Raw genomic sequence first — 25978 nt, 5'->3', positions numbered from 1 at the left:
GTTTTCTTCTGCTCTTTAAGCTAAGAGACACCAATGGGGTTTCAATATTCCTGGAATGTTTGCATAAAGGGTGAGGTCCAGGTGCCCCTCTATGAGTCCCACTCGTGACTCTTTTTCCTTACAACCAGTGAGGTGAAGTTTTTCCTAGCTGGAAGCGAGTAAGCCTCAGGATCACTGTACAGTGCTGTCAGATCTGCTCTGGAACACACGCATATCACTTCCATCTTCCAAGTTAGCTACAGCACTTGCGCTCTTTAAAGCCTCATACTTTTGTCTGTTCTCTTATGTCCTTTCTTGAGGCAATGAACGTTAGTGGGGCTAGTTGTTTAAATATGTGATAAAGGAGAGGAAATAAGTGGAAAGGCTTTGGTTAATTTCAGTTATACATGCTTTGCATAAAATGCAAATTACATGACTGCTGCAGTCACATGTGTCTTGCATTACATCCCTAATGCTTAACAAAGTGTGTGGTACTTGGTGCTTCAGTGAACAAACGAACAGAAAAGGACGAGAGCTACCCTAGAAACCATGCCTTAGCAACGGATGGTACAGTATACATACTATTTAGCAAACACAAGTTGAACATCTACCATATGACAGGCACTGTGCTACATTCTGAAGGTGAATAAGATAGGGTAAGGTCCTGCCCCCAGGGAGCTTGGGCTACTAATCCCTCCATTCCTAAAGAAGACAAAGAAACAACATGACAAACAGATTAATGGCATGAAATGAAGAAGCAGGGTGAGGGGCCAGAGAGGAATTTGGTGTAGGGGAAATAGGAACAAGGGAGGTCTCTTATTCATAAGGATTTATTTTTATTTTAATCATGTGTGTGTGTGTGTGTGTGTATGTGTGTGTGCACGTGAGTGCAGATACCTGCAGAGACCAGAGTTACCCAAACACCCTGGAACTGGAGCTAACTGTGGTTGTGAGCCACCCCATGTAGGTATGGGAAACCAACTGTGGGTTAGGGCAGTTATATACTCTTAATTGCTAAAATCACACCTCTTTCCCTAGGAGTGTTTTCACACAGCTACTAACCTAATTTTATAACCCACCCTGAAAGAATAAAAATTAAACTTAAAATCAATAAAGGTAGTGTGACATTGAAGGTAGACATCAGATGAAAGGGCCATTAGATGACTAATTCAGTGAAGAGGAAGCAGGAAGACCTCAGTTCAGACTCTCAGAATCCATGAGGAAAGGCTTGACATGTTCGCAATACCAGCGCTAGAGAAGTGGAGGCAGGAGGATCACTGGGGCTTGCTGTCCAGCCAAATCTACAAGCCCCAGGTTCAGTGGGAGACTAAAGTTAAAAAAAAAAGGTAGAGTATGTTCATACACACACACACACACACACACACACAGAGAGAGAGACAGACAGACAGACACACACACAGAGAGACAAATAGAGACAGAGAGACAGACACACACACATACACACACACACACACAGAGAGAGAGAGATAGACACAGACAGATAGAGACAGAGACAGACACACACACACACAGACACACACACACAAAACAGGGCAGAGGGAAAGGGTAGCTTGAAAAAGGAAATCTAGCACTGTGTTTAGTATTTGTAAAATCATTTTACTGATACAATGACATTACATGTGAACAGCTATGGCTAAAACATCTGGAGTCTTACACCTCTAAAGTCGTGTTCCGCAGGCATATTCCGTTTAATTCTTTAAATTCCACAAGCATATTCTGTGCTTTTTCATCATCTTGAATGTTATACCCAAGACTGTGAAAGCTGTATTAATGTTTGTTCAGTTCTGTCTGTATAAGTAACATAAAAATGTCAAGTGTGTTGACCCTTCAAAAAGTTACATTTTGCTTACCATAGAGAAATGTCCTATTTCTCCCAAGAAAAAGGATAATATTTTCTGATTGCGCAAGCAGTTTATGAGTGTGCTGTTTGACTCTATTTTGACAGCTGCCTTTCATTTGTTATTGGAAAGCCTCTTCTTCTAGCACGTTCCTTCTTCCCCTTTTCTAGCCAAGGTAGGGGGTCAATATTTTCCATAATTATTCAAATTTAAGGGGTTCATAGGAAACAAATCCGTAACTTATCCTGTTCCTGTTCAGAAAACCAATTGTTGGTGTGTGAGTTGTGTGTGTGTGTGTGTAGAAATATCAAGACATTGAGCTCTTTGATCTGTAAATTTGTACGATCCACAATTATAACACTTTGCATGGCCAGGCATGTATTAGGTGCTCAGGTGATGTGTGCTGAGTTGACTCATGTGGACCCGAGGGTGAATACCACTGTTCCACAGATGGAGAAATGGCGGCACTTGTACTGTGTGCGTGAGTTTGCTCTCTCTGTTAATTTTGAAGCAGTCCTTATCATCATTACATGTAAATTAGAGAGCAGTATGAGGAATGCTATGTGTGGAACTGCCAGGCCCCCACCCCCCCGCACCCCCACTCCCAACAGCAAGCCAGTCTCCGATGCTAAAGAGATGCTACAATCTAATGATTAAAAACATCCAGGTTTTTAGACAGGGATGGAGAAGCTTTTTGTTCAGTGACAAAATTTTGACTGTACTTTGACACAGTGGCTTACAGATGTCAGTATCTTAGCGCAGGGATGCTTGAAGAAAAGGTTTTAATAAATACATGAATGCTCACCATGACACTGTTACAGGAAATAACTTACAGTCATCTAAGATTTCTTTAGTGAGATGCTGGACAACTGATGAAGGGCATTCTGGGATGTGCCGGCCTAAGCAGACACGTAAAAAGCAACAGAATGCCTATACTGTTATGAAACGATGCCCACAGCATACTAACTCAAAGGTGGGATGCTTAAGGGTGGCAGGCTTGCCCTTGGGTGATGGTAAGGGCAGCTTCCAGAAAGTTAGAGGGACTATTTATCTAGCTCAACTTATTTCCACAGAACTTTGATGTTTTTTTTTGAAAGGAAAATAAATTATTTTTAAACTTTAGTAGTTAAAAAAGTAACAAATTCTGACTTTCAAGATCATTATTTTTAAAACAGCCTAAGAAATGGTTAGCTGCTGCCCTACTTTGGCCTGGTGACCAAAGTGCTGGTCACATTGCTGGTGGTTACTGAGCATTCCAAGGGACTACATGAGTGAGGACAGCCAGGCCTTCTCTTGTCACTCTAGGAAGCAAGGCTTGCAGCACAACTAATGTCCAATGCCACTGGAGCATGCACTGGGAGGGATGTAACCACATCCGGTTCCTATAGCTCAGAATGTGAGTGGGGTCAGTGGAGAGGCATTTTCTGTGGATGGTGACAATGATGGGGATAACTTAAAGAATATCAACTTCCCCCAAAGTAACCCAGGGTTCTGTCTGCATCACAGGAGCACTCACAATGAGCCCTCTTCTTGAGAGTGTCTGAGCATCTGTCCTTTATCTGTGGGTCTGGAGGTCATGGGACTGAGGAGTAGTTCTAAGAGTGTTCACCTGCCTCAGCTAATTCAGAAGCTGAACCTCCTTAGCTGCATTCACATCGGACACTCAGATGCACAGGAACCTGATGGAATGCTATTTTCTCTTGGGGAATTCCTTTCTGATGAACCAGGAGGTTCCTCATGACTGAAAGCTGGAGTCTTGCAGGGCTGAGCAAATCCAGGAGGCTCTACCCCTGGATTAAAGAAGCCTTGGGGTGTAAGACTTGCCTTCAGGCCCAGCATGAACACTTAGGCATAGCGGGATCCTTGGGCAGTAATCACTTCTCTTTAAACCTTGGCTTCTTCATAAAATTGGGATCACTTTGGGTAGCTTCAAGAAGGTACTTTTGCTGAAATACCACCACTTGGGAGGCTGAGGCAGAGGGATAGTGAACTCAAGGCCAAGGTGGTATACACAGGAAGAGACTATCCCAAAAACCCTCCCATAAGACATTCATTGTACATTGCAGTGTATGGTAAAGAGTGCTCAGTAAATAGTGCTATGTGTTTTATATGCTTTTTTTGATTATGTATTTGGTAGAAATGGGGAGGGACTTGGTACAAGCAGCAGAGAGGTTGTGAGTACCACACACACATGAACACATACAGACTAGAGACTGCATGCTCCAGGATCCCATCTCAGCTTCCCTTACAAACAAGAGAGGCCCCTCTCCAATGGGGGCATGGGGGGAAGATCTACAAGGAGTGTGCTGGTTCACAGCACAGACACTCCCTTATAAAAAGTGTGAGTGACTGTTCACTTCTCTGGGACTCGAGGAAACAGCTCCCTCTGCAGATGCTCTCAGAACTGCCTCCCCCTAATCCCTTTCTCCAAGCATCCTAAGATCGAGACAGCTGTGAGGAGAGACATTTATTTGCTCCAGACATTCTGTCTTTCTTGGGGTTAAAGTCTCCTTGTCAGTTTGTATTTGACTTTATGTCCTTCCTCCTGATGGAAAACGTGAATCCTAAGTGTATTCAACTTAAAACCTAAATCTTAAATGTAGTCAGAGGTACGGGTGAGCAGGATGCTGGTGTGTATTCTTCATATACATTCCATATGCCAGGTAAAACTTCGCAGAAAATGTAGCAGCTAGTGTCTGATGCTCACATAGGAGCGCTTCACTGCAGGAACTCAGTGACTTATTTCTAAAGTGGCTTTAAGTGAAGACTCCTGCACTGTGTTCTTGGGAGCTCTGTGCTTACCTAAGTGATTCTGGGCTGCTTGGCCTGGCTCCTGGCCTCCATCCTTTTACAAGCACTCTTGCAGCATTAAACAGACACCTTTCTCCTGTCAGCTCTCCTCAGACACTCCTCCTGGCAGTGGGCACCCAGGCATGGCAAATCACTGTCTCTAGTCTAGAAAATACAAGCCATGGACAAAGCCCACTGAGAAGTCACAGAGCAGTGCTCTGCTTGATGACTGTCTAAGGGTGGGGGGTGGGGCTGCAAAGGAAGAGAGAGGGGTTATGAAGAGGCAATGTTGGCCTCTGAGGTGTCCTCTGGAGTGCTGTGGAATGCACAGCTGTGGACCCAGCTGCAACAACAGAATGGAGATGCTGTGCTGGGCTGTAGTCTCCCTCTGTGGAGACAGTAGGGAGCTGGCCAAAGGAGCCTGGACATGGAATCAGAAGAGAAGGTGTGAGTCTCATCCCTGGGACAGGACGCTGTGTCTCTCTGAACCACTGTTTCTCCAACTGAAGCCACGAGTAGAAATGCCCTGTAAATCAGCCCAGGAGCCATGTTGTTTGGTTTAAGTAAGATGAGGTTTGAAAGCATTTTATAAATGTGGAAGTCTCTTAATGATATAATGATAGAAGTTAAGTGGTGTCCAATGAGGTACTGGTAAAACAAAACAAAACAAAACAAAACAAAGGCCCAAATTTGTAATCAGCAGCTAATGGGATAGGTGTTGGGCACCCTCCCCTAGCTTTCTCAGAACATTTTCCTAAGCTGTGAGTAGAGAGGGGAAGTTAGCAAAGAAGCAGCTCCCATAGTGCTTTCCTACCTTTGGGAGTTACTGAAGAAGGAGTTTGCTATGTTTATATAACTTTTCAATATAATGTGCTGGTATACAAACCATTGTATCTCATACCAAACAATGAATACATACTGAGTTATAAAGATCTAATTATAAATGAGAAGGTATATGCATATAAAATCTGACTATAATATGACTTCAATAAATGCAACCAGATTATTTCCAAAAAAACTACTGTAGTGGCAACTGATCTTTAACATGTACACAAAAGTATCACACTTTCAACTTGACACCCTTCCTGATAGCGTGTGCTTGCTTCCTGTGTCTCAGGGTGTGGTGTCTTGTGTCTGGTCGTGCACATGGACGGAAAAGCCGGAAGCCTCCGGAGCTCCACTTCCCATGGAAACCCATCAGCTTTTTGGATCGGTTAGCTCTCTGGGACAGTCCTCTTCAGTCTCCTCCGCGCAGGGCAGGTTCAGGACACTCATCATGGGATGGATCCAGGATGTGGTCTGTGTCACGTGACTTGAGAAGAACAAGGGGTGCAGATTAGCAAGTGAACAGTTCTCGTTCTATTCAACTGAACAAGTATTGATCCTGGGAACTACCTGCTTCTATCCGGTTGTTGGTCCCTAGGACAGGAGGCAATTAGAACCAGACCCAGTAGTGTTTAGGAGGCCTGGAGCTGTTTTAAGGGTCTTTTATAAAAATGAATGAAGATGAACATATCACCTCAAACTGCTCTTTCCTCTCCTGATGGATGTTGTCTGTGAGCATATTCTAAGGCTGTCTAGCTGTGTACAACATCTTTGGAGTTTGTCACTGCCTTCCTTTTCCAATGTAATAATCTGGTACACTGATATTACTTCTTTCTGTTTTAGTTCTATCCCTTTCCTAATTCATTCTCCACTCCAGCCCAAAGACCATGCTAAATGACAAAGCATACACTGTCATTTACCTGCGAAACACTCAGCTCTATCCAATTCTGGTAAAAAAAAAAATCTACAGTATGACTCTGGGGGACATTTCTCTTCCCTAGTGAGTTACTACCCACCTACTCCAAAGAAGCAATTTTTACATAAGAGTCCTTCAATCTGAACCCATACTATCTCTAATTTATCTAGATTATGAATGCATGTCTGTTGTCAGCTGCCTTGCTTCTTTGAAAGCTCCTTGATGGCAGGAATAGTTTCTTATCTCTGCATTTGTGGTGCCTGATGCGGTCTCAGAACAAGTGACTAGTGTCCTGAGGATCACTGAGGGAAGAGGAGACAGAAGCAGAGAGGAGGAAGGGGCACGTGGAGTAGGGGAAGCATTCAGGGAGTGGCAGAATGCCACAAATCACACCCCCAACTGGAGGATGTGGAGCTGTTGACTTCATGTCCTAGCTCAGCTTCCAGTCCGATGGTTCTTTTAAGTCCACTCCCATTTGCTCACTCCTTGGCAGGGTGGGGTAGAGGGACATCTATAAATGTATCTTTCAATACAAGTAGATTATTACTAGTTTCACAATGGGGGAAAGGACTTCACGTTGTTCAACAGTCAAGGTGGAGGTGACAAGGCCCAGATGTCTTCATAGTTTGCAAAGTTTCAGTGTGGTGGTAGAGAGGGAGCCTGCGAGGGGTAACTAGCACTGAATATAAGTGAAAAACCTATCTGGAAACCTACTATTGTAAAAACTTCCTAGAATATATTCATATATACTAGGGGTTTAAATTGTGTTACCTTATAACTGAGGATAATGACAGTCCCATATACAATAGGTTATCAAATAAAAAAATCCAAGTGTCAGGTACAGGTTACCCACTTGAGTTGTTGGCAGGAGAGACTCCATAGCTCCCCAAGCCCCAAACGTTACAGGCTGATGTGATGGCTTTTCCCTTCCAGACCCTGACAGAAAGACCCTACTGCTGACAATACTACACACTGGAGTCATAAGGCATGGAGAGATCGAGCTGGTACCAAGCTGGTACCAAGGTGCAAGCTTGGTCCTCACTGCCTAGCTCCCACAGTGCTTGGAGGTTCTACAGATGCTGCAAGGGAGAAAGGCCGTGACAGTCCTGGCCGGCCATGAACCACAATGCCTGGTCTGGCAAGATATGCCCACTGGTGACACCGATGTTACGGGAGCAACCAAGTACTTTCTGAGTGGGTTTAAAGCTTATTCCATAAGATGGAATTCATGCCTGGTACCGTCAATAGGGCTAAAACCCTGTGGCTGTCTAGGTCATAGGCTAGAGAAAAGAACTGTGTACTCTTACTTTGCTAAGTGGACATAGTAGTAAACAACCTCCTAAATACTTACCTTCATTTCAATATATATAACACACCCCTCAACCCTCATCAGGTGATCAATATAGAAACTTAATACACAGATAATAAACACTGCGGCATGCTCAGCTCTAAATGGGATGTCACCCCACCCTATGAGGCTCAGGGGTCATTGAAAAAGAGTGGCCAGAGTCAGAGGGAGTGGATGTCTGTAGTGCAAAAAGGGTTGCTGGACATGTCAGGGCTGCTGCACATATGAACTCACAGCAGCTGTGACAGTATGCATGGGACCTGCACAAGAGCAAGCCAACCGAAATTCCTGCCTATGGGTTGCACACAGTCCCAACTCACTGAGGCACTATTGGCAACTGATGGCTGTAGTGGAGGGCGGAGTCAGCTTCCTTCAGGGATTCAGCCCGAGTGGCTACCCATGCTCCTGTGGATTGTCATATATACACATACAGAGAGTTCTGAGTAGCCTTAGCAGGCTTAAAAAAGCACATGACATTGGGAGAGAAAAGTTATGGGGGTAGGTCAAGGAGGAGGAGTGGGAAGGGAAGAGATGGGGAGTGGATTTTATCAAACAACATTGTATGCATGTATATGGTTAATAAACAATGAATGAAATATATGAATAATGTATCATTATTCTCTCAGCAGTAATCCATATTACTACTCTTTTTAAAAAATGGTTTAAGAAGGGATTTCTTATGATGGCTAAACTTACTAGAGCATCAACTTTAAACAGGTTCATTTCATTTCAAGGACTTTTGTGGCTGAAACTGAAAGTGCTTTTAAAGGAATGCTAAGGAGTGTAACCAAGAGGGATGGGACACCACTGCAGAGTGAAATGGACAGCCACCATTCTGCAGAGGGCAGGAAAGGCATGTGCTGGCTGCCAGGCTTCGGTGGATTTGACAGTCTCAGATGACAGAGAGCCTATGTTTACCAGCACAGTTACAATGCATGGGGCAGCCAAGAGAGTGCAACTTAAATTATTTTAAATACTGCTTCCCTTATAACGTTACCTGGATGGGGAGAGAAGGAAGCAAGAAAAACAGGTTTTGCAAGTGATATTCTCATTCTTGAAATATTAACTGTGTAACTCCATAGACACTGGTGAACTCAGAGTAATCCGAAGCAGGATATATAAGAAAAATAAAGTCACAGACTCTACCACCTATATTAGAAAGTGCTACCTGAAATATGTCCCTTTTAATAACCTTCATCAAGACATTTTCTTGACAAAATGTGACCTCACTCCAAGGTCATACCATAATGTTAGACTTATCTTATATTCACAGTATACTTTTCTATACAGAAAACAAGCTGAAGATGGTAGCTTCATTTTCTTAGTAAGGAAACACACACACACACACACACACACACATACACACACACACACACACACACACACACACACACACACACACACACACACGAAAAACCCTTCCCAGACATACCTGTAAACATTAAATGTGAAATCCCAGTAACTATTTACTACAAAAATAAAACCTAGGCAACAAAGAAATGCTTTTTTGGTGTTTAACAGTCTACTACTGGATCTCTGAAAATAACAGCAGCAGCAGCAGCAACAACAGCACAACAACACCACTCACAACCACATAAAACACCTAGAACCAATGACACAGAACTCCTGAAGCCTGCCAAGGCAATGAACAGACATTCAAGAAATGTTTTATTGATAATTAGGGCTTTTTGATTAGTGTGAGGACACCTTGGAATCCTGCCTGTTATGCTGGAGTAGAGCCAGTCTGGAGTCCACCACTCAATTTTATGTCTAACTGAGCACTGTGGCTAACGCTCTTTGACATAATCAGTATGATAAGATAATCCTAGATTTATCGGCTTGGAGAACATTCTAGTATTAGAAGTCCTTCCTCCCTGGTTTGTGTGCTTGGTTATTCAGCTGAGTGTGGAGAATAAATCAGTCCAGCTGCCTACTCTGTTTAATTAATAAGGACCTCATGGTTCATAAAGGGAGATGTTGCAGTGTAGAATGAAAAATTTAGAGGGCTGGTAAATAAATGGACCTGGCTGTGAGAAATAAAATGTCCTCATCTTAACACACAGCGCCCCTGGCAAATGTTTCTGCAGAGACACTGCATCTGACCCGACCTGGGAGCCAAGCAGTCTTCTGAAAGGCTAATACTATTTTTTCTCAATGGTTAACAGATCTGTTGTTGGAGATCAATAACTATCAAGAAGTTAGTTGCCAATGATGTCTGTTTTTAAAAATAATATTAGTAAATTAAAAGACATACTGTGGAGCTTACCTAAAAAAAAAAATCCAAGAGAACATGCTTTATTTTATTGGCAAAGAAATGATAAGTGAATTATTTAAATCTCATTATAATTACCCTCCTTATGTTTCTTACTTCTTAGCTAGAGGATCAAAATGTGTTCTTTCAAAAAGAAAAGCAAATTAACTTATTTCAAAATAAAAACTAAGGACAGTCCCTAGCAAAAAGTGACTTAAGCACAAAAAGTACAACAGCTTTGCAGAAATTCCTTTTTAACTGTGATGGTGAAAGATGTCCTCCTGTTCACTCTCCACTGCTCTTACATCACTGCATCCTCCTGTTCACTCTCCACTGCTCTTACATCACTGCATCCTTCTGTTCACTCTCCACTGCTCTTACATCACTGCATCCTCATGTTCACTCTCCACTGCAGATGCTCTTACATCACTGCATCCTCCTGTTCACTCTCCACTGCTCTTACATCACTGCATCCTTCTGTTCACTCTCCACTGCTCTTACATCACTGCATCCTCATGTTCACTCTCCACTGCAGATGCTCTTACATCACTGCATCCTCCTGTTCACTCTCCACTGCTCTTACATCACTGCATCCTCCCGTTCATTCTCCACTGCAGATGCTCTTACATCACTGCATCCTTCTGTTCACTCTCCACTGCTCTTACATCACTGCATCCTCCTGTTCACTCTCCACTGCAGATGCTCTTACATCACTGCATCCTCCTGTTCACTCTCCACTGTTCTTACATCACTGCATCCTCCTGTTCACTCTCCACTGCAGATGCTCTTACATCACTGCATCCTTCTGTTCACTCTCCACTGCTCTTACATCACTGCATCCTCCTGTTCACTCTCCACTGCTCTTACATCACTGCATCCTCCTGTTCACTCTCCACTGCAGATGCTCTTACATCACTGCATCCTTCTGTTCACTCTCCACTGCTCTTGCATCACTGCATCCTCCTGTTCACTCTCCACTGCTCTTACATCACTGCATCCTTCAGTTCACTCTCTACTGCTCTTACATCACTGCATCCTCCCGTTCACTCTCCACTGCAGATGCTCTTACATCACTGCATCCTCCTGTTCACTCTCCACTGCAGATGCTCTTACATCACTGCATCCTCCTGTTCACTCTCCACTGCTCTTATATCACTGCATCCTCCTGTTCACTCTCCACTGCTCTTACATCACTGCATCCTCCTGTTCACTCTCCACTGCTCTTACATCACTGCATCCTCCTGTTCACTCTCCACTGCAGATGCTCTTACATCACTGCATCCTCCTGTTCACTCTCCACTGCTCTTATATCACTGCATCCTCCTGTTCACTCTCCACTGCTCTTACATCACTGCATCCTTCAGTTCACTCTCTACTGCTCTTACATCACTGCATCCTCCCGTTCACTCTCCACTGCAGATGCTCTTACATCACTGCATCCTCCTGTTCACTCTCCACTGCAGATGCTCTTACATCACTGCATCCTCCCGTTCACTCTCCACTGCAGATGCTCTTACATCACTGCATCCTCCTGTTCACTCTCCACTGCAGATGCTCTTACATCACTGCATCCTCCCGTTCACTCTCCACTGCAGATGCTCTTACATCACTGCATCCTCCTGTTCACTCTCCACTGCAGATGCTCTTACATCACTGCATCCTCCTGTTCACTCTCCACTGCTCTTATATCACTGCATCCTCCCGTTCACTCTCCACTGCAGATGCTCTTACATCACTGCCTCCTTCGGTTCACTCTCCACTGCAGATGCTCTTACATCACTGCATCCTCCCATTCACTCTCCACTGCAGATGCTCTTACATCACTGCCTCCTTCGGTTCACTCTCCACTGCAGATGCTCTTACATCACTGCATCCTCCTGTTCACTCTCCACTGCAGATGCTCTTACATCACTGCATCCTCATGTTCACTCTCCACTGCAGATGCTCTTACATCACTGCATCCTCCTGTTCACTCTCCACTGCAGATGCTCTTACATCACTGCATCCTCATGTTCACTCTCCACTGCAGATGCTCTTACATCACTGCATCCTCATGTTCACTCTCCTCTACAGATGCTTTTATATCACTGTGAGTTTAGGAAGACTTGCCTGAATTATCTTGTCATGCCAAAGACAGAGTTGCAGGATAATGAACCAAAAGAAATAAATGTCCAAAGTAATTTAAGGGGAATAATTATATATGGAATATGTAATTATTATTTTGATATTATATATAATAAGAAAGTAAAAAGAGGCAAAGACTTTTTAATATATTTTGTTTCAGGACCCAGTAATATTGAAGGGCTGGAGAAATTTTTAAGTAGCTACAAAATACAAGTATTAATGATTGCAAAAGATTTGTACTTAAAAGAGTGTTTGTTTTAAAGGTAACAAATTAGAATTTGATTTTTATTCCATTTATGATACTTTCTATGAAATATATAACAGATATCAAATATAAAGATTCAATTAATTTAAACATTTTTAGGTCTCACCTATAAAATGGTTTATAAGAATCTATCTATACACACATTTTGAAATAACACATTTTGATTCTGTGTGTGTGTGTGTGTATGTGTAATATTGGAAAAATTGCTGTCATTAGACTAGTAAAAGATACTGAAGGAAAATTACAGGTAAAAATATTTGTTTTAATGGCCACTATCTTTTTTTCAGATAGCCTACCCAGATTGATGCTGATTACTGTACAATAATGAAGATGAAAAAAGAAAAACAGAAAAAGAAAAATCTCAGGTGTTCCAAAGCTTATATAATTAATTTTTAAAAAGAAATAAACATATTCTATTATATTATAGTGATTCATAACTTTAACAGTGACCCACATTTATCATCACAGTAAAAGAAAACCTTCACATAATAAAGCCAAAAACATGTCCTATGAACACTGACATCTAGACATGGGACTGGCAGACAAATGATTATTTAGACTTGTGCACTTGGTACATCTGTCCTTTGTCAGGTAGCCTCTGTTGGACTGCCCTGTTCTTATCCCACACGGCAGCGCTGTGGGAGCCAGCTGCCCCAGCAGAAACTCTGTCCCTGTATCGCTCTCATCTGCCTCCTCCTCTGAGCCCAGGGTGAAGGGCAGCCTTGCTGCATCGCTGTGAGAGCTGTGGGAGGGGTTGTTAAGAAGCTGAACTATCTCCCCTGCTCTCATTCCACAGTCACTCACAGGCTGCAGAGAACTCACCACCTTAGAAAGGGCAGAGCCACACAGAAGGGGTCTGGGTCTTAAAGTTGGCACTCAGAAGATCAGCCAGGGGTCCGGCACGGCCTTGTGCCTGCCAAGCCACCCAAAGCAGATCTGCTGCAGTATACGTCAGCTTTAATCAGTGCCAAGCGGGAAGACAGTATCTGGAGAGGAAGCGAGTATATACACATATACATTTCATACTTTAAAATCAGTAAATTAGAAATGTATTTCATGCTACTTGAAATATACCAATAATTATATTTCAATGTTCTTTTCAAACAGTAAGTATTACAAAACAAGTTATAGAGGCCTGGACTTGATTTTTTTTTTTTTGTAATATATAATAAACATCTTAACATTTTCCATAACCTCCAAATTTGAATCTTCAAAAAACCTGCCCAAATTATTCAACTCAATTTCAACTAATTTTATATTGATTCTAACATCATTGTTTTTCTGCTGAAATTAAATTGATCACAACAAAAATCTAAAAGGAGCAGGGGCTGGCTCAATGATTAAGAGCACTGGCTGCTCTTGCAGAGGGCCTGCGTTTGGTTCCCAGCACCCATGTGGCAGCACACAACCATCAGTAACTCCAGTACCATGGGATATGACACTCTCTTAGGACCTCCAAGGGTACTAGCAAGGAACATAGTGCACAGACATATATGGAAGTAAAACACAGACACACACAGACACACACAGACCCCCCCCCCACAATTCAAAAAAGCAAAGAAACCATCATAGTGTTAAGTAGGTATGTGCTATAGGAGAGAGGGACTTGTAAAGTCACAAAGCTGAATGGGATTCTGGAGTCGACCACCTCCAAGGTCAGGAAGCGTACCTTCTGAGGCTGCTTCAGAGCGCAACACACTTCCAGTCATACTAAAAAACAATCCTGAGACTTAGCTAGCACAGTACACACAGGACGCCTGTCTTTCTCCCATGAGCCTTAAATCCTGGCTGTTTTTGAGGATACCACCTTTGCAAGTGTGACCAGCTGGGTCACTGGTAGGAGGAACTGATGCTGAGAAAATGGCACAGTTTACTCCAGGTCATAGGACTGGCACATGGCAGAACCAGCACCTAGATCCAACTAATGGCTTCTGAGAATTTCCCCATTATGTTCAATCCATCTATTATCCAGGCTGGTTTCCATAGCAATATGTGAAGAGACTCTGGGATGGATTAAGTGACCTCTAGAAAAGGGCTCTTCAGCTTTGCAAAATGAAATTAATTAAAGGATTTACTCAATGATCACAGATTATATATGTAAAGCTATTATGCCTTTTAAAAATCCTTTCCTATGAAATTCATGAGAAACATTAATTGAGCAACTGAGAAAATAAAGGCTTATGTGAAGCCTGGTCAGAGGCTGTGTGCTTCCTCAGCAGTAACAACGTGCCGTCACACACCATGTATGGCGTCAATGTGTACTTGAGGCATGCATTACTATAAATCCCTCTGAATACCACTGTAGTCATGGCACTGAGGATAAATCCTTGACTGCTACACTAGCTAATTTATAAGGTCAGGTGATTCCAAAAGTAATAATGATGTGGATTTTCCCCTAAGTGGTTTATACGTGTTTATAGAAATTGAGTATTATCAGGGAAATTGGAGTCATCCAAATAGCACCAGAATCACCAAGTAATTAGCACCCCTTACCAAGAGTCTCACTCCAATTGACTTGCAAGATCTATTTATTCATTTGGGGCAAGCAATAAAGCTTTATAATAATTGAAAAATTTGGGGTTGAGTTCATTTTCCAAATAGACAGAAGTCTAAGTAAAGTTATAGAATCCCAGACTTTAATATTTAATTGTTTATTGTAAAGGAATACAATCCTTAGCTAAAAAAATTCTTATATTAACGACTAAAGTGCAAAATGTTGCATATGTTACCAAAGATAACATGTGAAGTGAACATACCAAAGTGAAGATGAGTGATGCTGCCTACGATTACACCGCACCAGGATTTCTCAGCCTATGAAATGATCAAATAAGTCCAATCCATGTTTCTGGACCCCAAAGGCTCCCACTGCCAGATGGATTTTCTTGGAAATAAATGCTGATACCCCTCACCGAAGTACAGCTGTGATCCAGGGAGATCACTGCAGCCCTATGAGATCACAAATTGATGTAGACTTCAAGTTAGCAAGGTTGTGCATCCCTGCCATCCCAGGAGTGGGAAGTTGAGACAGGAGGGTTGTGAGTTTGAGGCCAGCCTAGTCTATGCAGGGACCTCATCTCACAAAAGAAACCCACAAACAGATGCTCTGGTCTGAGGCAGCTGGATATGATTTCCATCAGACAAGCAATTTCTTAATATTATTCCTTATTTACCTATTTCACAGTTGATAAAGTTGAGGCACAGAAGGTAAAAGTGATCTGTCCAGTGTTACACAGAACCAGGGCTGGGGCTGAGGTGTAGAACACTAATCACTATTTTTTTCTTAGTGACTACACATCTCTACACAACTCCATCTTGCATACCAACAGGGCTGTTACAGGTTCTGGGGCCTTCCCACATCAAGGGTCTCCCTGACTGCATTCCCTGCATAGTAGCACCCATAGGGAAAGACACTAACTTTTTTTGTGTGATATGTGGGAAACTAGGCAAATATTAGCAAGAGAAGAGTCGATGGAAACTAAGCTAAGGCAGCCAGGTCTATTGACACAAACCTGTAATCCCAGCTGTTTGAGAGGCTAAGGCAGGAAGATTATGAGTTCAAGACCAGCCTGGGCAACACAGTGAGACCGTGTGTCAAACTGAAAGGTAAAAGGAGCTGGAGATGGAATTCTGTGTAGAGGGCTTGCCTGCTGTCATGAGAAGCTGAGAAGGAAAGGAGAAAGGTAAGGGAAAAGTGAGTTAGGGACAGTGCCATGCCCTAGTAAAACTCACCAAAAGCCCCGATTTTGGAGACTGTACAGGGAAAGCTAATAAGGATTAGATGAGGTCATACCGGCCTGAAGGGACCTCTGTGTCTTTGTAATATGAGGAAGAAACAATACAGCAATTTCCTCTCTCCTTCCTCCCCTCCCCACTCTGTACACACACACACACACACATACACACACACAGACACACACAGAGACACACAGACACACACACAAAGATAAACACACAGACACACACACAGACACAGACACACACACAGACACACAGACAGACACACACAGACACAGAGACACACACAGACACACAGACACAGACACACACAGACACACACACACACACACACACACACACACACACACGAGGGCAAAGGGGCTTATGAGAGGACCAGGTGAGAGGACAGGATAGCATCTGCCTCCGCAGAAAGCAGTCCTGCTGCTGACACTTTAGAGCCTAATGCTTAGACCCTGATAACTCAGGGCTGAGGAACATTTCTGCTCTTTAAACTCCTTGTCTGTGGGAGTTTCCTTACAGTAGGACTAGCAGACTGATACAGCAACCAAACCTAGCAGAGAAAGATTTGATGAAAAAATTCAGTACTTGCTAAAAATGTCTATAAAAATAAAAAGTCATGTGCTCTTAGAGAATGGGCTTTTAATACCCCAATGTGGACTGGAAAACATGCTTCAGGCAAAGCTGTACCTGTGCTCGGTGTCTAGATCTAGACGGTTTATTCATTTCAGGGGCTTTGCCATTCTGAGTAACCCAAGCCAGCTGGCTGGCCTTTCACTTAAATGACAGTCTCTTCTCCACACTCCGTATCCCTGCACCTCTTTGGAGATATTTATAGATGATCCTGGGCAAGCTGTCTCGGGCTTGTGGTCAATGTAGCCTTTCTGCTCCCAGCACAGGCCCGGTGACTGGCCAGAGAGCTGTATGGATGCAGGTTTTGGCTACCAGTTTCTATTTGCAGCTGCACAAATGTTATTTAAAACTTTCACTGGCAAACAGCGGCAGAGTGAAGAAGGCCTGGAAACAGACGCCTGCTCAGCGCTTGCCCGGTGCCAGGGACTTTGCTAGGAACTTCACAATCCAGAGTGCATCCAATTCTCAAACTCTCCATGTTTTTAGGTAGGAATCAGAATTACAGAGAATGAAATGACCTACCAAGTCACACTCAAATGTGGCGGTATCAACATTAAAATCCACACCTATCAGACGCCCTCTGTCTCCCTTCAATGGCTTCTCTAACTCGCCAACAGTGTTCATTCACTTGAACTTCAGTCCCCACACGTGCCCTGCTCTATGCCAGGTAATGCCCACCTCTAACCAGTTACCAGCGGGACAGCTCAGGCCTGGCCTCCAGCTTTGGGTTAAGATGTACGGCCAGACAGCTCAGCTTAGGTGGAAGAACTCCCTGTGAGTCTGTGCAGACTCATTGCAGGCCCCTCCACTTCATCAGAAGAAGCGCTTTTGGAGAACCATTTGAGAAGACCCACATTTCCCCCTCTATGTCTCTGTGGGATCTTCCTGTAAGTTTTCATTCTCATACACACAGAAGTCCCCAAAGAGTCTCAACACATTCTCTCTGAAGCTGAAATCAGGGCCATAAAACCTGTCCTGACCTCTCATCAAATGAGCCACAAGTTACATTAGTCTGTCACTGGCCACTACTGGACTCACAGAAAAGGAAACAAACAGAACAACCCACAAGGTCTTGGGGTGGGGGAGTTCTTGACAATGTCTGAAGTGCAGTTGAAATAATTTACCAAGGGTTTGCCAAGAAGAAATGAGTAGCTTTGTATTTCTAACCGGAACCCACACATCCCCTCCCCTCCCCTCCCCTCCACTACTGCCTTGATTTCTACCTGCATTACTGTCACTTTGGGTAGCATCTCTTTCTAAAAGAAAGTTACTATCTAAGACTCCAGAACTTCAAGTTATTCATTTTGTATTTTCAACTCTTTTAAATTCTATAAAGGCCAGCAAGATTGCTTAGTGGGTGAAGTTATTTGTTGCCAGGAATATAATTTGGTATTGAAAGCAAGTAACTGATATTAAGATTTCTATATCACTTATGCACATATATTAGATATACATATACCATATTTTAATGTGCCTTTTGGTTGGCAAACTGTACCAGTGATCCCTGATTTCTGGAATCCACACTCCTAGGTCACTGCCTCTTATACGCACCAGGCTGGTGATCCTTGTGACCACTCGCTCATGTGATGGCAGAACATGCCCCTCTGAGACTGGTTACAGAGGACATACATCATGCAGCATCTGTCTGGGAGTCTTTCATCTCTTGTTATGTTGAGAATATCCTTACATCGCTAATGCTTGAGACATGGGGAGGAATCGAAGCATCCTGCCAATAGCATGCTGAGTGTGTTCAGTGCGAGTGTTCTAGGGAGTCTGCTAAGCCATGCCTCATTTCTCAGCCCTTTAACAGATAGTTTGACAACTCTGCGAGAGATCCAGAGAGAGGGGGGGAGAGAGGGATAGGGAGAGAGGGAGAGAGGGAGAGAGGGAGAGAGGGAGAGAGGGAGAGAGGGAGAGAGGGAGAGAGGGAGAAGGAGACGAGGGCTAGAGTCCCAGAATACTGCCGGGAATCTGAAGTGGTTGAGAAAATAAATAGACACTATTTTAAGCTTCAAATTTTGAAGACAATTTAAATTGCAGATATGGTGAGTTAATGATCATTAATCACAATGAATCCAAATCTTCTAATATCAACAAGTCTAATGAAATCAATTGGTAGCTCTGTCCAATTTACGACAGATTCAGTTTTACAAACAGAACTCATAGCAATTTTGTCGTATTATATAACATATGCCAAAATATGTGTAGTTCTAAAGTAGAATCATGAAAGAAAAGTCAACAAACATTTCATAGTACCTGACTTCAAGAGATGGCTCACTGGATAAAGTTCAGATAAGCGCTGACAACAAGCCCCATAGTCTGGGCTCAGTCTCTGGAACCCACGCACAAGAGCCAGAAGCAGCGGCTACACCTGTAATCCCAGCACTCCCATGGTGAGATGGGAGGAAGACAGGAGAAGCTGGAAGTTTGCTAAGCACAGCTGCAGAAATGCCTCAAACCGAGGAAGGAGATAACCTCTGGAAAGGCTTCCCTTGTCTCCACACATGCACTGAGGCATGTGTGTGCCCCACCCTATTCTATATGATAAAATAAAACAAACACCAAATAAACAAAAAAGACGTTAGGTGGAAAAATGGCCCTCCATCCAGGTAATTATCTTACAGTGTGCGTAAGGTGGTGACCATTTTAAGTTTAAGGATGCTAGAGCTTTCGTATGAGAAAGTAGGAAAATCTTTCCCAGAATGCAGTGCTATTTTCTATACAAATGTGTGTGTTTATATATTTATTTATGGTAAGTAGGTATGCCTGCATGCACATGTGCATATGCCAAGAAGCACATGTCTGTTAGTCGCATGAAACACTAGCTCTGATGATGTTTACATGGGTGGGTGACAAGCTTCTCTCTGTCAGAACTTAAGTAGATGGCACTGTATTCAATGGAGGTGTCACGGTCATGTGGATGGACAGAAATCCTCTACAAGGACCTAAGTGCCTGCGCATGCTCAAGACAGCTCTCACAGTCATTCCCTTGCCTGAGGCTTGCTTTCCATCAGATGTAACAGTTCCATTTCGGGGATGACAGTGACAGGTGCCAATTTCTGTCAGGAGATCATATGCATGTAGACCATCGTCTCCCCCAGAGTCTTGGGAGAATAATTTTAGTCGCTCTTTCTAAGTGAAGCTATTTCTTGCCTAAAAAGTAGCTACCTATGAATGAGCTACTCCTCCCTCAAAAGGTTAACATAGGTGGCCCAGGCTCAAAATCTTGATTGGGGTGGAATAAGAATGAAAAAAAAAACAATAACAATATTTCTGAAAATGATATCATTAGGCTTGCGTCTGCTTTGCTAATCTGGGAACATCACTGAATGCAGCTAAGGACCGTGCAGAAACCCCCATCAAAACGTCAGAGAGTGAGGGGGGCTAAAGAGACTAAGTTTTGTTTAAAGGTTTTTTGGGGGGGGTGGAGCAAGGACTATATTGATTGGGAATTAGAGCGTGCACACCTTAAGGAGCTAGTCTGTGGAGACACTGGCAACACGATCCAGGTTTCTCCAGGTCCAAAGATCAGTCTGTTTCCTAAGACCAGAAGGCCTTCTTGCCAACTGGAGCTACCTGCACTAGAAGGATGTCCGCGACTCCCGTGAGCACCCCTTAGACCCACGTTTAGAGTCTATTGATGAGTAATTCAAAGCAGTCTGCTTCTCTGGCATTACAATCCTCATCAAAGAAAAATCCCCTGGGAAAGAGGCAGATTCTGAGCAGAAACAAAAGAATGGGGTGGAGAGGCAGATGGGCAGTTCCCGGTCAGCTAGAGACGCAAAGGAGTCTTACAGTGAGGAGCCTAATAAATAACCCTGCAAAACCCACTGCGTGCCTGCACCTAATGAGGGGGCTCATAACGGGTTCATTCAAGAGGCTCCCTACAAGAAGCTAGGGACAGAACATACATGCGAAAATAACACATGTGGAACTGGAAGACTAAAGCTCATCCATGTTGCTTGAACAGGGTTAAGCTCCCAAAAAGAAAGACCTAAGTCATGGCAAGCATCCCACTCTTCCAAGAGGCAGGGACTACATTAGGGTCAGAATTTCTTATTTTTACTCTTTGACCTTCTAATTTACAGAAGATAACTTCTTGTTCTTAGAAGCAGGTACTGCTGTTTTAAAATGGACAAAGTATAATATTCTAACATTGTAAACATCTGTTTAAAATGTCCATTTTGGCATGTGCCAACAGATGACTGACTTAAAAATCAGGAAGGCAGAGGGATGCAGGCCGAGTGTGTGTGTGTGTGTGTGTGTGTGTGTGTGTGTGTGTTCTATCTGGGCTCTGCAGTTTGATTGGGGGGGGTGACCTTGCTGAGTTTAGTTTAGCCTAAACTAACTTTGACAGTGTCTGCTGCAGTGGCGTGACAGTGATTCCCACCCCATGCCCTTTGGGAAAAAGTCTGTCTTCTCTGTTTTGTTTTGGTCCTACATCCTCAATAAGATCAATGAAAAGTACTGAGAATTTCCAGAAGAGACTTTCGGCTATGTTTTCTGAGTGGAGCCAAAGAGGCTGGGTAAATGTCCACTCTTTCGATTGCTTCCGTGGGAACTTCACTAGACCTTGGAGTAGCCAGAGCTTGCTGGCTTTCTCTCTTGGTTCCTCTCCTTATGCTCCACTGATTGTAGGAGAAGTCTGGCCTAAAAGCCATTCTACTTTCTAAGGGACTGTGGCTCACCCAGCTGGGGACCAGGTAGTTGGACAAATTATTTCTCTGGCTGGTCATCATATTTGGGTCTGTTTCTTTCTACAATAATAGGCAACTCTATCCTCCGGTGTCTTTTCCCACAGAGCACTAATTAGGCCTTGCCATTCAGCTGGTAGGACATACTGACAGACTGCTCAGCTTAGGCCAAAGAACTCTACAGGGTGTAGGTGTGGATATCTCCAAAGGTGTTTGAATGCAGGATCTCAGTTATTAATGAATGGTGGTGAATCTCTCTTTCAATCATGACTTTCCTTGGGAGACCTTTCAGGAGGCATGGTTGAGGGTAAGATGCAGTTCATCACCAACACCACATCATGATGACATAATGTCACCAACATGGAACTTTGCCTATTAGTCTCCACATTATTAAGAGGATTAAAGGATATAACAAATGGAAAAATACACTTAGTGTGCTCCTGGCCAGTGAGCAACAGCTGAGGCTGCATACAAATTAGAAAATGGTGTTTCCCTTTTCTACCATCTACACAGCCTAGGGCATAAACTCTCCCGGAAACCAGACACGATCAATGCAGTGTATCAGGGAGTAGATTTGTTCCCAGAAGGGGAATGTTTCTGGAAGTGAGCAGTTGGCTGTTGAGTGTGATCTACACATGGGATTCCAAGAGTTCTCTCAACTTCATGCTATAAACTGCATCTCTGCTTTATCACCCACCAAACAGAACTGAAAAAAAAAAAAAGAGCCATGAAAACTGCCAGGCATCTCTAGGATTCTTCCTTAAACCTTTACAAATAGGAAGTTTTGAATCTGTGATCTTTGTAAGGTGATGATCTGCAGACTTTGTACTTTTTTGAGATGATATCTTTCTTCAATAAAAACTAATGGTAGTTATTGGTTATTCCTTGGATCCAGGGTACATGGTGGGTACTTAACATCAGCAGCTCTACAACAGTATGGTAACAGTACTCTTCATGTGTGAAGAGACACTAGAGATAAGGGAGGTATAGGAACCTATGTAGAGGCACAGAGTCTGGGAAAGCACAATCTGTGTATTTTTTGAAAAGTATGTACACATTTGAAAGGACAGCAAGAATATTTCTTTGGCAGCACTTGACAAAAGGATGCACAGACTTTCTAAGGAGGAGATCCAGGGAGGAGGTGGATCTCTCCATGTAACTCTCAGACACCAGCTGTGACATGAAAGGACTTATTCAGAATGTAGTAGAAATGTGACAGCCTACTGTATGCAGGGAAAAACTGCCCAGCCCAGCACAAGAGAGTTTCTCCTGGTCAGGCTTTGGAGGTCTCCATGAGTGAAAATCTAGTTCACGCCTAATCTGTGGGTCAAGACTCCTTTAGGTTCGAACGTCAGATATCCTGCATATCAGATATTTACATTCTGGTTCATAACACTAGCAAAAGTATAGTTTCGAGTATACATAATTTTATGGTTGGGAGTCATCACAACATGAGGAACTGTACTAAAGGGTCACAACGCCGTGAAGGTTGAGAAGTGCAATTGCAAAGGTGGTTGGTCCAGAAGGCTTGGCGACAGTAGCTGGGGACTTCCTGGCAGCAACTCAAGCCTCTAATTTCTTCATCTACAAATTATGGAAAATGCTAGGATGGTACACATATCCTAAAGATTGCTGTTAGCACACCAGGGTCAGGGCTGTTCATAGTGTCCTATTTTATCTTGGTTACTCTCTGCCAGGCATGTCACTGTCTAGGAATACTTTAGGGAAACAAATGACCAGATGTTGTTTAGAGAATGAACGATCTGTGTTCTGCACAGCATTTAAAGGTAATGATTGCTGTTAGTTCTGTTTTAGAATGTGACAAATGAAATTTTTAATTAGATATTAATTTTTCAAGACTGGCAATGATATCATCCTGCCATTGAATTCTGGCAACATTCAAGTTCAGATCACGATTGGCTATGTTCCATTTTTTTTGGCTATTTCTATAGAAGTTGTTCCTAGGGTTTCACACCCCCCTCCAGTGACATCTGATACCAGCATCTAAATCACATGCAATGAAGACAGCGAGGCTTCATTTCTTGTTTCTAATTTTTGTAACCTCCAAGAGGGTTTCTTGGATTTGCTGATTATTCTGCAACTTCCAGGTTCTCTCCAGATGTGAGCAAAATTGCTTACTTGGTTGAGATGCTTGTACTTACTTGATGAAGTACTTGATTCCATCTGCTGTGTAAGCTTCCTCCCACCCATAAGGTAAGCCTAGAGTGAAAGGAAACCAAAAATACATTTAATACGATGATGAAGATAACTTTATTTTCTGGACACAAACCTCCCTCATGTTGACAATTACTGGAGTGCATTTTTTGCACAAAATTATTTTCTCGAAAGGGGGAATTAAGACAATTCAGATGAGCTCTGATACTCAGCATCTTTACAACGCAATAAATAGAGTCTTGAACAGTTAACAATCTGCTTTAGTTGCAATAACTGGATTATGACTTATCATTTACATGTGGTGAACGTTTTTGTCAGCAGGATTCATGCAGAAATTTGTGTTTGCAGCGGCTGGTTTTTGCCTGGAGGCAGAAGGATGGACAAGATGGCCTCTGCTTGTCTATTCTGGCTCAAAGTTTCTTTAATTGGCTCCCTTTGCATTCTTTCCCTCAGCTCCGCAGGGAATTGGGCATGAGTGCCAGATCAGCAGGGGTTGGAGAGGAGTTTTTGGACAAGACAAGATTCCTTATTAAGTTTGAAAGTTTAGCAAAGTGATTTACAATGGATGGTGGCATTTTACTTTGTTAATTAAGAATTTTGTGCACTAAACATAAAAGGCCAAACAATTTGCTAAACTTAGCTTCCATTTCTGTAATGGGATTGAGAACAGTTAGCTAAAAAGGGATAAGAAATGAAGTAAGCAGGCAGCATAGGGGCAGAGTCTATACAGGAGTTCTGTTCCCATCAGAAAGGACAAAGCCCCCCTCTCTCCCGACCCAACCTTCCCCTCTCTTGTCTCTAGTGAGTCTCACTAGATTGCATAGGTTGGATGTGGACTAATTGTGTAGCCTAGACTGACCTGAAACTGGAGCTCCTCTTGCCTCAGTCTTCTCACTGGGTGGAATGTTGCTAGACTGCCACAGTTTCTTATATCCCAATTTTATGTTGCATCTCTGTAGAATGCAATGGCTTCTACCACTTCTGCTCTATTACTGGGAATAGCTAAAGATTTTACCTGCATTTTCCTATAAGCTCTGGTGACACTGGTTATCAAAGCTCTTCTGATAGGGATAAAATACAATATAATATTGAGAAACAGGTTACACGCCTCAGGTAGCCTACTGTTTTGGAATGTAACTGGGCCTTGACAACAAAGACTTGACCTTCATTCTTCCCAATTCCAGTAAGGGTAACTGTGTGGGAAGAGTGTAACAACATGGACGAAATAAACCTTTACTCCACTTCCATTAAGTTCTTAAAGACTTTATCTCTCCAAGAAGAAAGTAGTATTCTTTTTTTATGTGTTTAAGAAAAACAAACAAAAGATTTTATTTTATATTGATTCCAATCTAAGACTGTGGGCCAAAATGCTATAACTATCTCTTCCCTATATGAACAAGGCTATCTTGGAGTTTCTACCCTCTCTTCTCTCTCCTATTCCTATTTTAGTAGGAATCAATGGTTCTGGGAACTCAGTATAAGGCAAACTCTGGGAGGACATGTGTTCTTCTGCTTCTACTGCTCACCTATGATATACTGCTGCTGCCCTTCAAAGCTGAGTTGATCCCTTTTCTGTTTTTACACTTTCTCTATATTTTTCTTTTAAATAGATAAATATATCTAACAGTGATGAGCCCCTTTACCTGAAAGGAAGACTCTATTGACAATAGGTAAGGACCCTGTTTATATGACAGAAATACTCTGATTAGTTCTTGAGTAAAATAGCAAAGACTGGAAAAGTAGAAAGCAGTTGTAACGTGACTAAGACCTTTGTTTGCTAGATGACTTGTTTGATTGGCAGTTTCTTTCCCAGTTTCTTCCCCGTCATAGATATATTTTAATAAAGTAGAAGACACAGACTGTAATAGTAGTCTTTGGTTATTAAAACGTTTTAGATTTTATTGTGTGTGTGTGTGTGTGTGTGTGTGTGTGTGTGTGCAGGATGCATGCTTGAGGGCTTGTGCACACAGCACATGTTGAGAGTCAGAGGCCAGCCTTGGGTAGTTTATTATCCCCTTCCGCCTTTAGAGAGTGGCTTCAGGCCTTCACACTTGCATGGAAGTCCCTTTACTCACAAAGCCACTCTGCCACACCCAACATGATGTCTTTAATCCTGAGATCAATTTAAAATTAAGTTGACTGAGCACTCATTTTCTCAGCCCTAAAGAAGAAACTTACACCAACTCTTGAAGGTTCAAGGAGTGCTGGAGAAGGGGGGCTAGGAAGAACGGAACAGCTGGGAGATGGGAAATGGAGCTCCAAGAAGTTGCTTTTGGGGAACCCATTGCCATGGCGGCAGCAGCAACAGGACCGAACAGCAGCAAGCATGTGGCAGCTGTGGATCCTTGCTCTGGGTCTAGGGGAGAACACTCCATCCGGTTAGA

At 42.9% G+C, this 25978-nt stretch overlaps 1 protein-coding gene across 2 annotated transcripts in view; it reads right to left on the bottom strand.

Moving 5' to 3' along the window:
- Positions 1 to 1575: 1575 nt before the first annotated feature.
- Positions 1576 to 25978, bottom strand: part of Stxbp4 (syntaxin binding protein 4) — a 154148-nt gene continuing 129745 nt past the window's right edge. For both annotated transcript variants that reach the window (XM_052193863.1, XM_052193864.1), the window contains 2 exons: positions 23582 to 23639; positions 1576 to 5940 (listed from right to left, as the gene is read on the bottom strand). In XM_052193863.1, the coding sequence (XP_052049823.1) occupies positions 5826 to 5940; positions 23582 to 23639 (173 nt within the window). In that variant the 3' untranslated portion in view covers positions 1576 to 5825. The remainder of the gene's footprint in view (positions 5941 to 23581; positions 23640 to 25978) is intronic.

This window comes from Apodemus sylvaticus, chromosome 10, assembly GCF_947179515.1.
Source record: "Apodemus sylvaticus chromosome 10, mApoSyl1.1, whole genome shotgun sequence".
Taxonomy (NCBI): domain Eukaryota; kingdom Metazoa; phylum Chordata; class Mammalia; order Rodentia; family Muridae; genus Apodemus; species Apodemus sylvaticus.
The sequence above is the reverse complement of the archived record's forward strand: the minus strand, read 5'-3'. Positions and strand labels throughout refer to the sequence as shown.